This window comes from Pholcus phalangioides, unplaced genomic scaffold, assembly GCF_987345545.1.
Source record: "Pholcus phalangioides strain wild (caught in Gottingen) unplaced genomic scaffold, Ppha-v1.0 ptg000020l_1, whole genome shotgun sequence".
NCBI classification, from domain to species: domain Eukaryota; kingdom Metazoa; phylum Arthropoda; class Arachnida; order Araneae; family Pholcidae; genus Pholcus; species Pholcus phalangioides.
The window spans coordinates 12,539,337-12,553,173 of record NW_028301613.1 but is presented as its reverse complement, the minus strand read 5'-3'; the positions used below and the strand labels follow the sequence as shown (position 1 = coordinate 12,553,173).

The following is a 13,837-nucleotide window of genomic DNA, read 5'->3' as shown; positions in this document are numbered from 1 at the left end:
TCTCACAAATCCCGTATATAACGTTTCTCACAAATCCCGTATATAGCGTTTCTCGCAAATGGCATTTCTTACAATTCCCGTTAATATCATTTCATATATACCCCACAAATAGCATTTCATATATACCCCACAAATAGCATTTCATATATACCCCACAAATAGCATTTCATATATACCCCACAAATAGCATTTCATACTGATCCCGCAAGTAGCAATAAATTTACAAATCCTTCAAACAGCTTTTCTCAAATTTCGTAAATAGCAATTTTCACATTTCCTGTAAATAGCGTTTCTTACAAATCTCGTAAATAGCGTTTCTTACAAATCTCGTAAATAGCGTTTCTTACAAATCTCGTAAATAGCGTTTCTTACAAATCTCGTAAATAGCGTTTCTTACAAATCTCGTAAATAGCGTTTCTTACAAATCTCGTAAATAGCGTTTCTTACAAATCTCGTAAATAGCGTTTCTTACAAATCTCGTAAATAGCGTTTCTTACAAATCTCGTAAATAGCGTTTCTTACAAATCTCGTAAATAGCGTTTCTTACAAATCTCGTAAATAGCGTTTCTTACAAATCTCGTAAATAACATTTCATACTAATCCCTCAAATAGCATTTTCTACTAATCTCGTAAGTAGCATTTTTACAAATCCCTCTAACTCCATTTCTTACAAATCCCTCTAACTCCATTTCTTACAAACCCCTCTAACTCCATTTCTTACAAACCCCTCTAACTCCATTTCTTACAAACCCCTCTAACAGCATTTCTCACAAATCCCGTGAATAGCATTTCACACAAATTCCATGAATAGCATTTCTCACAAATATAGCATTATCTTACAAATCCTCCTCACCATATCATAGCTCTCCGCGCTCTCAAGAAAATCTTACAAATCCCGTAAATAGTATTCTGCAAATAGCAATTTTTGCACACACAAATCCGGTAAATATCATTTCTTATAAATTCCGTTGATAGTAATTCTTATGAATCCCGCAAAAAATCATTTCTTACAAATTCCATAAATAGAATTTCTCACGGTTTACTTTTAAGGTTTAGAAGTGTGGGTGTGTGTTTTTTTCTTCACAATTAGTACTGGATGGCAATTTTTCTAAAAATGTTTCCGATGAAAACCTGATTTTATTTCCAAACTTGTGAAAAAAAAATATCTGTAATTATGGTTCAGTGAATGAATATTTTACAGACACTTTTGATTATATCAAATCACATCTAAAATTTGAATTTTTTAACGTTTTTTTTTCTTTGCTCGAGGTATTGAAGATGCTAATCGTGAGCGGTCATTCGTTTTTCCAGGGCAAGAAGCTCCAAAGATAACAGAATTTCAATTCCCGAGGAACCTGAAAACTGGTAAGCGAGGTTCCCTGTCTTGTTCGGTCACCGAAGGGAGTCCCCCATTCACTTTCACGTGGTACAAAAACGGCAACGTCATCCAACAAGCTAACGAGAAAATCGCTATAAAAATTGAAGATTATGTCTCCTTGCTTTTGATAGACAAGCTGGACGCGGACAGCAACGGCAACTACACCTGTCGCGTATCCAACGCTTACGGCACCGACGAATGGCACAGCGTCCTCTCGTTGAATGGTGAGTATTTCGATCATAAAAGAGACGGCATCCCATTGGTCAGTACCGAAATAGCATGTGATACAGTAAACGAAAACAAACCAACGATACCAACCAACACACAAAATAAACCAAAACGACGTAGCACTCAATCAATTAATGAGAATTCATTGCAAGGATATCTTAAATTTCTTTGATTCATTTAATCCTTAATTATCGATGATTGAATAATTTTTATTCTGGACATGAGATTATCAAAAATACTTATAAAGTGTTTTGAATCTTTCAAAAATATTACGGAATTTGAAAGTGTAGTTTCAAACAAATTAATGAAATTGTGAATGAAATTATTTCTTGATAAAGTTGTGGAAAATATCTATTGTATCTTTACTTGCGTTTTGGTGCACTATGTGGCGCTGCTATGTCATGTAATGGCTGTGGAAATAGAATCTCGTATACATTATATAGTTATTGGTTTGAACGTTTATCGTAACATGGTCATATTCATTGACAGTCTAGTTGATGTTTCTTGAACGTTATTTTAGTTGTTTTGCGATTTGTTGGTGTGATTCTTGTACCTAAGCTGGTTCCGATTTGGAGTTATCTGACTAGAACATTCGTGTCCGTCAAACATGGCCGTGAATACTGTGCGGTCTCGTTGGGTGACTCTAGTGGCTCTTCTGCTGTTTCTATTGCAAATGGAGTTCAATTTGGGTGAGTAACATTTAATTGTATACCTTATTTACTTTCACTTTATATCTGTAAATTATTGCACACTGAAATCGTTTAAAAACAGAGGGGGATATTTTTAATATTAAATTGTATATCTGATATTCGTGTTAGAAAAAGAAAAAAAAAAGAGATCGATTGTGTGCTATTTGCACATGCTTTTCATGCAAAAATATTTCTGAAATATATTGTTATACGGAAAAGATTTGTTATATTTTTTAGCAGTGCATTCTTAGAATACTTGGGAAGACTCGAAACACGTGTCTATAGTATTTATGAGGATTTTTAGGATTTGCTAGAGCAATAATGATTCATCAATGCTTTTCTTAGCACAGTAGTAAAATAAGAATGTTTGAAAACAATATGCTCGGAAAGTATTTTGCGAATTTTTTTCAACTTCTGAATGAGAAATCCGTGACCAAAAACCATGGGCGGAGATACGGGGGGGGGAGGGGGCGTCAAAGGTGGAGTCGACTGATCTAATGTATATATGTATACATCAATTGACACAAAATCATTATAGTGCCATCCCCAGCAATAATGGACGTGCCCACCCCCAGACTTCTATCAAGTCTATCTCCGCCTATGCCAAAAACGTGTTCAAAAAACGGGGCGGGGGGACGGGGCGGGGGGGGGCATTATCAGCTGCACGAAATCGGGAAAAGAAAATATTCTTCTTGAAAAAAAGGTGGCATTTTACGGAGGTTTTAGTGATTTCCACTGCGGCAGTTATAGTGCGACTCGGCGAAATTTTAAAAACCGCTCAAAGGGTTAATATGAAGTGGATAGCAATTTCTCTTTTCCAAATGTGCTATCAGTGTTCCGGTTTGGCAATGTAGTAGACACATCAGTGTCTTGATTTTTTCCTAAGGACATTTTTTTGGACTCCATTGAACACTTTGATTCGGTGTATAGAATGATAGGATACATGTTTTGTTCGAAAGTATCTTGGGGTGGTGGGGGGGAAGTGTATCTAACATGCTCGAAAATTACTCTAAACTGTATGACAGAGATATTTTGGTTACTGATGACTCGGCCTTTGAATGAAGTATAAATACAATCTGCTTCATTCAAACGGATATCAACGGTCCCAGCACATGACGGCCGACTAAGTGGCGTATTCGATTATGCGGAGAGCAATTCGATTGCCATTTCACACCGCTGGTATAGTTTGTAAAATGTTTTATATCGATTGCAATGCCTTAATCATCAAATTGTTCATTTGCTGCCGTCTGTCTGTGTAAACATTTTTTCGAAGCAGAAAATTTTTCAGTTTTAAAAATCTTGGGCGATTTCCTCTGCTTTTTGTCTTATCATGGCGTCATTGATTTAGCATTTCTGGCTCTTTTAGCATGAAACCATTGCAATAAAAATGAACTATTTGGTTTTCGGATCAAGCTTCCGTTCTTTCGCCAATCTTCTTCAATTTCATCAGAATTTATTTTAACGCTTGACACTTCAGACTGAGAAATTCCTATATTCTTTAGCAACTTCAGTTTGAGTTTTTTTATTGCATCCAAACTTTTAATTTGTTGCAAAAACTCAGATCTTTTCTTTCCGTCATCATGTTTTAATTTCAATACATTGCATGAAGCCATGTGACGTTTGTGCATATCTTTAAAGATTTTTACTTTCATCAAAAAGCGTCTCTATTGGCTTAACAAAGAACCAAAAAAAAAAACATAATAAAATGTACTGAAGACAGCTTGGACACTCCATTAACGGAAAACATATTCGCCATAGTTTTTGAATGTTTTATCTAATAAAAATATTATGCATATAGTATGCATAGGCTATTAATATGCATTAATAGCTGTCGCGTGAATTCCGATATTCGATCAAGCGGGGAAAAGTTTGTATTTTTTTAAATTATCACATTAAGCTCAAAACTTTAACATTATCTCTATGGGAGAAATTTTGGTTTTAGAGGATTTAATTATATACGTTTAAGGTTGTATCCGTTACCCGATTAAGCGGGGTTGAACATATGTGCATTTTTTTTTTACTTTGAAGAAATCTTTGTAAAAGCAACTGACAGAACATAGATTTTCCTCATATATTGCGCTTTTTCTAAAGAAAAATTTGTCTTTTTCAGGGCTAGAAGCTCCCAAGATAATGCAGTTCCAATTTTCCAGGAACCTGGAAACTGGAAAACGAGGTTCTTTGTCTTGTTCTGTCACTGAGGGAAGTCCTCCGTTCATTTTTACGTGGTACAGAAACGGGAATGTTATCCATCAAACTAATGACGAGAAGATCTCCATAATAACCAATGAGTACATTTCAAGTTTGTCCATAGACAAGCTGGACGCCAACAGCAACGGGAACTACACCTGCCGCGTTTCCAACTCGGCTGGAAGTGACGAATGGCAAGCGTCACTGGCATTGAATGGTAACATTAAATCAAACAAACCTATCTTGAACATTTACATTAACTGTAACCGAAATCTGATTTATATTTCCGTTTCGAGTCGCTGTGTGGCGCTAGCATACCGTGTCATTATTTTTTTTGTCACCATTACGGATCCTTACATGATGCATGTCTTTTGTTATGGCCCTCATTCATATAGCATTTGATACAGATCACACACTACACTGCGTTAAAATATTAAATCGCATTCATCATGGGAGAACCGAAATTTCATTCCATTGTCATCTTAGAAGCCATTTTGTACCTCATCCTGAAGAATCACATCGTACTCGGTAAGTAAAAAACTTTATGGCTGTATATTTTATACCTATATCATTAGATTGTCAATTTTGTAGGCCTAGTGCTCGTTCTCTCTGGCCTGTAAAATAAGGATTCAATGTTAGTATTCAAATATACGTTAGTATATCATCATATGCATAATATGATGTTTACCAATGCACAAATTATTATATGCTGAAATACGTTTGTAGCTGTATTCAGTTAATATGTGCATCTTTGCTCATTGCTTTTTTTAGTAGCAACAGAAAAAGTAGCTATATATCGATTGACTTACACCTCCAATAGAAAAACTTTCACTTGAATCACAAATTCCATAACGAAAGATGAATTTTTCCATAAATGCTTGAAGTTTTTATCGATGCTTCAAACAATTTCTTGTAATTATCAGCCAAAAAAATCTGAATTAAACTTTTTCATATTTCTCGTTTTTGAAGTTCAAAGATAGTTCAGTCTTTTTAGTCCAAAAATGTGATGTCTAAACCACCCTGATATCTAAAAAAAGTGTCACGGCGTTTACATGTTTCATAACTATAATTTAGCCTCTTAATTGGCAAGCATCGAAATATACAGAGGAAAATTTTTTAGCAAATGGAATGCTATTAGATGTCAAAACAAAAAAGAAAAAAAATCAAAATCGCCAACATTTAAAGAAATGAGGGATGTTACACTTCAGGGGAATACACTATATTTATAAGATTTACATAGATTAGAATATATAGTATAAAATGTCACTTATTGTTTGCCAACTTACTTTTCTATCATTGTTGAAAAATTCACAGCAATGTTTTTACTCCACACAATAATTAATTCCAAAATGCAAGGGTCGTCTTGGATTGTCAAAAAATAAGAGACTAATACCTTTGAGCCATTCTACCAGGAATTGTGGAAACTTCATGAGCGGTTCACGAGTAAAAATCGAATGTTCACGAGTTTTTTAGAAGCATCACTGCCGAAACGAGTTCAAAATATACAATGGCTCCACTTGAGAAGTATAAAAAACCCTTGTGTGTTGTGCTTGAGAGCAACACTATAACAATAAAGGTTTAAGGCATTTGACGTTTCTGCTGATGCGGCGTTTACTAGTGATTTTTTCCAAAAATTTTTGGCAATAAAAGTGCAGTGTTTATGCAAGTTGAGGATCTCCTCTCTATCGTACATGCTCTATAAAAATTATTTCCAAAAACACGTGATTACTATCATAGTTAGATTAGATTTTACTTCAAATTCTATCCTAATGGGTAGGCTATATTTAAGGTAAAATAAACTATTATAAAGCCAAAAAATGTACCACGTTTCTGATCACTTTCAGATTTTATCAGGGATTCTTTTACAACTGCGGCAATGCCAGTGACGTTTCTACTTTCAAAAATTACAGTAAATTCTGAAGAAATGATAAAGAAAATTAACCTAGCAATAAAAAGCCAATAATAAAGATGCATTATCAGAAGCCACTGGGCCGACATCGCCTAGCTGCATCAACCCATTGTAACTTTTTCGGGACGCTTGTTTTTTTGTTTATTTCTACCTAGGCAATGTAACCGTTACTTTGGATTTAAATGTTGAACTAACTGCTATAAAAGTTAAAACTGAATGAAATAATGTTAATTAATAATATAATTAGTTATTTTAATTTAATAAAACATTTTTTTTTTCAATATTATATTTTCCTTTTATATTTCATTCATGTTATTATTTTTTTTAAGTGAAGAGCTTTGGAATATAATGTGTTAAAATACACGTGTTTCACTTTCTTTGTTTAGTCTGTTTTACGTCAATTATATCTTCCAATAACTTTATGACGTTTGTTTCAGGCATGGGTAGGCCGAAGGTGAACCCTTTCGCGTTCACTGGAGATCTTAAGGCAGGTAAAAGGGCAGCCGTCATGTGCACGGTCGTAGAAGGGACGCCGCCATTCGAGTTTCAATGGTTCAAAGACGGCAGGAAAATTACAGAAAACAGTGATATCTCTATCAAAGTGATGGACGAGTACTTGTCCAACTTAGTCATCCGGGAACTCGGACCGGACAGCAATGGAAATTACAGTTGTAGGGTGTCCAACGCTGCTGGTATTGACGAGCAACACAACATGTTGCTTATGAAGGGTAAAAATTGCTATATTCTTATTCTCAGAAAACATATATTCGTCTATGTTAATAGACATAAACTGTAACCGTGAGCAATAACAAACAAAATTAAATTATAAAATCATTTTTACTTGTATTTTTGGTCACTGTGTGGCGCTACTCGTCTGTTTGGTGTTCTACTGGAAATACTAAATTTCCGAATACCGTATGTTTTATTGGTCTCATTCGCATGAGTGTATCTTTTATGTGTCTTTGCTGTATTTTGTACGAGTCGTGTATTTTGTCGATTCGGTGTCAATTAATTATCAAACTGATCGAACAGAAGTCATCATCTCCACAATGAAATTTGAACGAGATCTGACCGCAGTTATAATAGCCATTGCCGTGCACTTCCATGGTTGCATCCATCTTGTTCTCGGTAAGTCTCCTTTCACTTGTATTTGGTTCCTTCTTTAGTTTCTTCTAATGCAAAATACTGACGCTGTTATTAAACTAACAGAAATATGCGCAAAATGTATTCTACTGTATGGGTATATTATAATATACTAAATGTATTCTACTGATGGGTACTGAATAGGAAATTTTTTCATTAAGTCATGTTGACACGTATTTGTCGCATAATAACAACGCAATTGCAGTAAATCCATGCACAGATTTACATACGTTTAAATTTTTTTGCGTTTAACAATTCACCCCATAAAAAGTATTGAAAAAACTTTGTATCACATACAAAAATGGATGTAAATTTGTGCTGTTTTAGCATATTTGTAATTGAAGCAATACATCAACACAGCAATTTAATTGGTTAGGGTGGATTTTTTAATCAGCTAAAATGACCAATTATACGGGTAAAATATCTAGTTTGCCCTGATTTCAATGTCATCTATAAACATATCAAACCTTGCTTAGCAAAGTTGAATAGCTTTTACCTTGAATTTTATCTGCAATCTCCTCAATTTGGTGCGATTTCATAAATCCTTGAACATGTAAAATTTCAGCATCTTTCAAGGAAAGTCACCGACAGGTATAATCAATTCTTTCTAGATAAAAAGTATAGACATATTTTGCACTGAAAAGACACTAAAAAATGTACTTTTTAAAATAATAAAAAAAATTGAGAAAAGAAATTGGTAAAATCGGTTTTTTGTCCATGTATATCAAATATTCACGGTAACATAAAGGGTCAACTTCAATTTCACTTTTGATATCATTTATACATAACTCATTTCTGGGAATAGTAAAATTATAAAAAGCAAAAAATCGTGGGAAATTGAGAATTCGATGCATATTTACCACGAATCACATTAAATTAAGCATTCAAAAATTGCCAATAACAAAATAATTTTTAAATTAACAATGCTCACTAAGTAGATTGATCGCGAATAACAAAAATTCAACTATAATTTGTTATTTTTAGCTTTATTTTCAACTTTTGTAAAGCCTTTCTTTTGCGGATATCATTGCGTTGTTTATTAAGGGTTTGAAATGCATACTTTTATTATACAAGGAATTATTATTTAGCCGTAAAAGAGGGGTGACTATTAAGGTGTACCGTTTAACATGAGGGGAAAAACTATTCTCTAGTGCATAGTTTTCCAAATTTTTTGTTCCATCGCCCCCTTCATCAGCAATTTTTTCCCTCTTAGCGATCCCCAACTCAAGTGAACCCATAGGATCCTATGTTAAGTCCATAGCTTCTATCACCCCCCACCCCCCCGAACCATTCCATCGTCGATATTGCCACCTTTGGGAAACACTGCTCTATAGTAGATATATCACATAAAATATACTATTTAACCATTGATTTATTCCAAATGTTTTACATATTATTTTTGATTGTATACGCTATCATATACCACTGTAAAATTTAATGTACCTCTAATACATAATTTTTTGAAATTTTCGAGAAAAAACCCTATTAAAGTTAGCTTGCATGCACGATAAAGTGACATGACATCAATGTAACTGAGTAAAAATCGATTCAAAATATAAATGAAAGTGTTCAAAATAAACTGAAGAGCCAAAAAAACTGGTAAAGGCATGCGTATGCAAATAAAGAGATATGGAATCAATCAGAGTACGGCGCTGCGGTCCGCAACGCCTATATAACACAACAAGTGTCTGGCATAGTTGTTAGATCGGTTACTGCTGCTACAATGGCAGGTTATCGAGATTTAAGTGAGTTTGAACGTGGTGTTATAGTCGGCGCACAAGAGATGGGACATAGCATCTCCGAGGTAGCGATGGAATTTGGATTTTCACGTACGACCATTTCACGAGTGTACCGTGAATATCGGGAATCCGGTATAAAATTAAATCTACGACATCGCTGCGGACGGAAAAAGATCATCCAAGAACGGGACAGACGAGAATCATTAAACGTGGCAGACGTACAACCCTCCCGCAAATTGCTGCATATTTCAATGTTGAGCCATCAACAAGTGTCACCATTCAACGAAACATCATCGATATGGGCTTTCGGAGCCGAAGGCCCACTCGTGTACCCTTTATGACTGCACGACACAAAGCTTTACGCCTCGCCTGGGCCCAACAACACCGCCATTGGACTGTTGAGGACTGGAAACATGTTGCCTGGTCTGACGAGTCTCGGTTCCGATTGCTTCGAGCTGATGGACGTGTACCGGTATGGAGACAACCTCATGAATCCACGGACCCTACATGTCAACAGGGGACTGTTCAAGCTTGTGGAGGCTCTGTGATGGTATGGGGCGTGTGCAGTTGGCGTGATATGGGACCCCTGATACGTCTAGATACGACTCTGACAGGTACGTAAGCATCCTGCCTGATTCTGATCACCTGCACCCATTCATGTCCATTGTGCATTCCGACGGACTTGGACAATTTCAGCAGGACAATGCGACACCCCACACGTCCAGAATTGCTACAAAGTGGCTCCAGGAACACTCTTCTGACTTTGGACACTTCCGCTGGCCACCAAAATCCCCAGACATGAACATTATTGAACATATCTGACTTGCAACGTGCTGTTCAGAAGAGATCTCCACCCCCTCTTACTCCTACGGATTTATGGACAGCCCTGCAGGATTCATGGTGTGAATTAACTCCAGCACTACTTCAGACATTAGTCGAGTCCATGCCACGTCGTGTTGAGGCACTTCTGCGTGCTCGCGGGGGCCCTACACGATATTAGGCAGGTTTACCAGTTTTTTTGGCTCTTCAGTGTATTTTCATGAAATGTAGCGAAACATTACGATTTCATTGACAGTCTTATTAAAATTAAACTTCAATTATTTTAATTTAAAAATTTAAACTCCCCTTCCCCTGAGGGATATTACTGTATTTCACAAAAAAAATTCAATATTTTTTACGGTATACATATAAATCAACATTCTTTTGATTATATACCAAACAAGGAAGAAAAGAGAAATTTTCTATGAATGAATGACTTTTATGAATATTTCAAGTAAAATAAGACTCGCTTCGTGTGCATCTGCGTGTATTGATGATTGTATATCAGTATAAAATCCATATATTGATTTCATTAATTTTGTTCCAGGTATTGACAGACCAAAAGTTAGCCCGTTTACATTCACATCAGATCTAAAGGCAGGTAAAAGAGCTGCTGTGACATGTACCGTGTTCGAAGGGACGCCGCCATTCGAGTTTCAATGGTTCAAAAACGGCAAGAAACTCGTGGAGGACATCGATATCTCCATCAAAGTGATGGATGAGTACTTGTCCAACCTGATCATCCGGGAACTTGGACCGGACAGCAACGGCAATTACAGTTGTAGAGTGTCCAACGCGGCTGGTGTTGATGAGCAACATAACATGCTACTAATGAAGGGTAAAATCAACCACTTCTTCTTATCAATGTGCACGGTTGGCCATAAGTTTCAGCGAAGTAACATGTAATCGAGTTGTTCATCGTGTATTGATATATATCCTTGCTTGCATTTATTCTTCGTACAAATTATTTGAATACGATTTTCCAGATGCGCAGTCTCATTATATTATTTGTTACAGTTATTTATATTATTTTGTCGTTGCACAATTTTTTATACTTAAAATAATTGTCAAATTCATTTATGTTTGTATTTTCTGTCACTGTGTGGCGCTACTCGTCTGTTTTTTGGTGTTTATGACAGATCTCCACATACTATGTGTGTGCGTGAGCTTTGATCGAAATTTCTCAACACTGACCGGCACTCTCTGTGTCGGATATAATTTGAACGTGTCGATCGTGTATTAATGGGTATCAAAAGATAATTTGAGAGCCAATTCATAGAACAAAAATTCACCGTCGTCACTATGAAGTTTAGTGTGATCCCGGTGGAGGTGATAATCGCCATCATGAACATCTTTAGCTGCATCCATCTTGTTCTCGGTAAGTGTTCGTTTTTAACTCTGATCTGTTTTCCTGTTTTTATGGTGTATGAAAGTAATTACGGTATTTTGAACTAAGTCGATAACATAAATAAAATCGTGATTGAAATATTTGTAGACACCCGCTCACACACTATAGTCACTACGACGCTTAGTCATTTGTTTGAAAAATTATCACTATACATACAAATGAAATAGAGCCTCTCGATAACGGACACTCTTGGGACCGAAGGTTTTGTCCATTAATGAGGAGTGTGCGTTAATGGATTGTAAAATACATTGAGGCCCGTAATTCAAAAAGACGTCATTTAACGGGAGTGTGCGTTAAGGAGGAGCTTCCGTTATAGGAGATTCTACTGTATACTGTGTTTAAGAATTACCATGACAAAAATGTCATTAAATTAACGATACTTATTTAGTGCCTTATCACGAACATAAGTGTATACGGGGGAGGGTGGAAGTGGTAGCCAACTTCCCGTACCTCAAATTTTTTTTATTACTACCGTGGGGGCGAGGTCGAAAATCCGCCCCCAACCGTTCACTATACAACCCCCCCCCCCCCCGTTCAAAGAGCCTGCATCCTCTCATAATCACGAACATGAAAATTAAACTGCAATTTCTATTATTCTTTTATCTTTATTTTATTTTTAAGTACACTTGCTAACGTGACTTCTGCAACAAAAGAAAAATTTTTCCATGAGATTTTTATGTTCATTAAAAATTTTATCTACTGGATGAAATTTAAAAAAAAATTCGCATAAAAACTTTCAAAATTCAAAACTTTCCCGGTTAAAAGGCTTATTTTTTTGTATGGATTTTAGCAAATAACAATAATTTAAATAATGAATACTCGGAGACGAGTTCGAAAATTCTTATTTAATTAGATGCCTTTTGTGTGTGTGCATTTATACGGAATTTTATGTAGTTAACAAAGCGTATGTGTGATAAAAAATAACATAACGATGATTTTGTTTCAGGCATTGATAGGCCAAAAGTGAGCCCATTCACATTCGCCACAGATCTGAAGGCAGGTAAGAGGGCTGCCGTCATGTGCACGGTCGTAGAAGGGACGCCGCCATTCGATTTTCAATGGTTCAAGGACGGCAAGAAACTCTCTGAAAACAACGACGTTTCCATCAGAATCATGGATGACCTGTCCAATTTGGTCATTCAGGAACTCGGACCGGACAGCAACGGGAATTACAGTTGCAGGGTGTCCAACTCGGCTGGTTTTGATGAGCAACATAACATGCTACTGATGAAGGGTATAAAAACATTCCTGATTTATATATTATTTTATTCACATTCACCATACAACGTTGGTCAAATAGAAATCGTTGAGTATTGCTAAAATTTCTTGTAGTCGAATCCGGCCTCTAGAATGAAATAAAACTCGGATTGTATCATCTTGAATATAATTTAATTTCAGTTCTCATAAGTAATTTTCCGTGAATACGTGATGCTATCGGTTTTGCTTTTCCATTAAGTGTATGATAACTCCGTTTTTTTGTTATGTATGAATAATACAAATAATTTTTCATCGCTATATGCACCCCAAAACACATATTTCTATTCATTTATACTTGTATTTTCAGTCACTGTGTGGCGCTAGCTGCCTGTTCTGGGTGTTTGTAACCACATTATCGAAATCTTCACGCACTGTACATGTTTTGATTGTGCTTTATTTTTATTTATTTTTTTATAATATTGTATCTCTTCTAAATTGCGTTCGTGCCTTGTGCATATTTGATAGTTAAACTCCTAGTTAAGGATCGATTTAACAAACGTAAAAGTGACCATCATCACTATGAAATTCGATAGAAGTCACATCGAAATAATCATCACCATTGCGAACGTCCTTTGTTGCGTCCATCTTGTTGTTGGTAAGTCTTATTTTTTTAACTGTATTTTCTTCTTTTAACCGATTTAAACAAAGATATACAATAACAATTATTGTTTTACTAAAGATAGTGTGAGAGATAGTTCTCGTGATTGATGTATGGCATTACGTATTATTCATTTGTATTCACAAGTTCAGTTATTTATACGGTTGTTCTTTTACACGGACTGTCATTGCATATAAATGGAAACCACTTTGATTCATGAAAGTTTTACCATCAATTTTTCGATTATACTGAACAACGAATTTTGACACTCTGCTTCCAAAATAAATGAAAAACAGTCATTGCTTGTGTAATTCGTAGGCTGAACACGAATTTGACCATAAAAAAAGCTAAATTGGCTACGATTTTTTCTGAAGCTACACATTCAATGCACATATAATAGCACAATAGAATACATTAAAACACATTATCATAGGGGAAAAATAAATAAATGTGTGCAGAAAAACAAACACAAATATATGGAA

The 13,837-nt window shown here is 35.6% G+C and overlaps 1 protein-coding gene across 22 annotated transcripts in view; it reads left to right on the top strand.

The window, feature by feature from the left end:
- LOC149070988 (cell adhesion molecule Dscam1-like) overlaps window positions 1–13,837 on the top strand; it is a 110,432-nt gene that overhangs the window by 45,799 nt on the left and 50,796 nt on the right. Inside the window, exons 1-2 of one of the 22 annotated variants that reach the window (XM_089248370.1) lie at window positions 2,012–2,295; window positions 4,406–4,699. The exons of 16 other annotated variants lie outside the window; for them this stretch is intronic. In XM_089248370.1, coding sequence (XP_089104496.1) covers window positions 2,214–2,295; window positions 4,406–4,699 — 376 coding nt within the window. In that variant the 5' untranslated portion in view covers window positions 2,012–2,213. Of the gene's footprint in view, window positions 1–1,311; window positions 1,603–2,011; window positions 2,296–4,405; window positions 4,700–4,818; window positions 5,011–6,828; window positions 7,120–7,337; window positions 7,520–10,639; window positions 10,931–11,229; window positions 11,471–12,446; window positions 12,735–13,097; window positions 13,353–13,837 lie in introns of those variants that run through there. 5 more of the 22 variants (XM_089248378.1, XM_089248366.1, XM_089248380.1 and 2 more) reach the window with 5 other exon arrangements.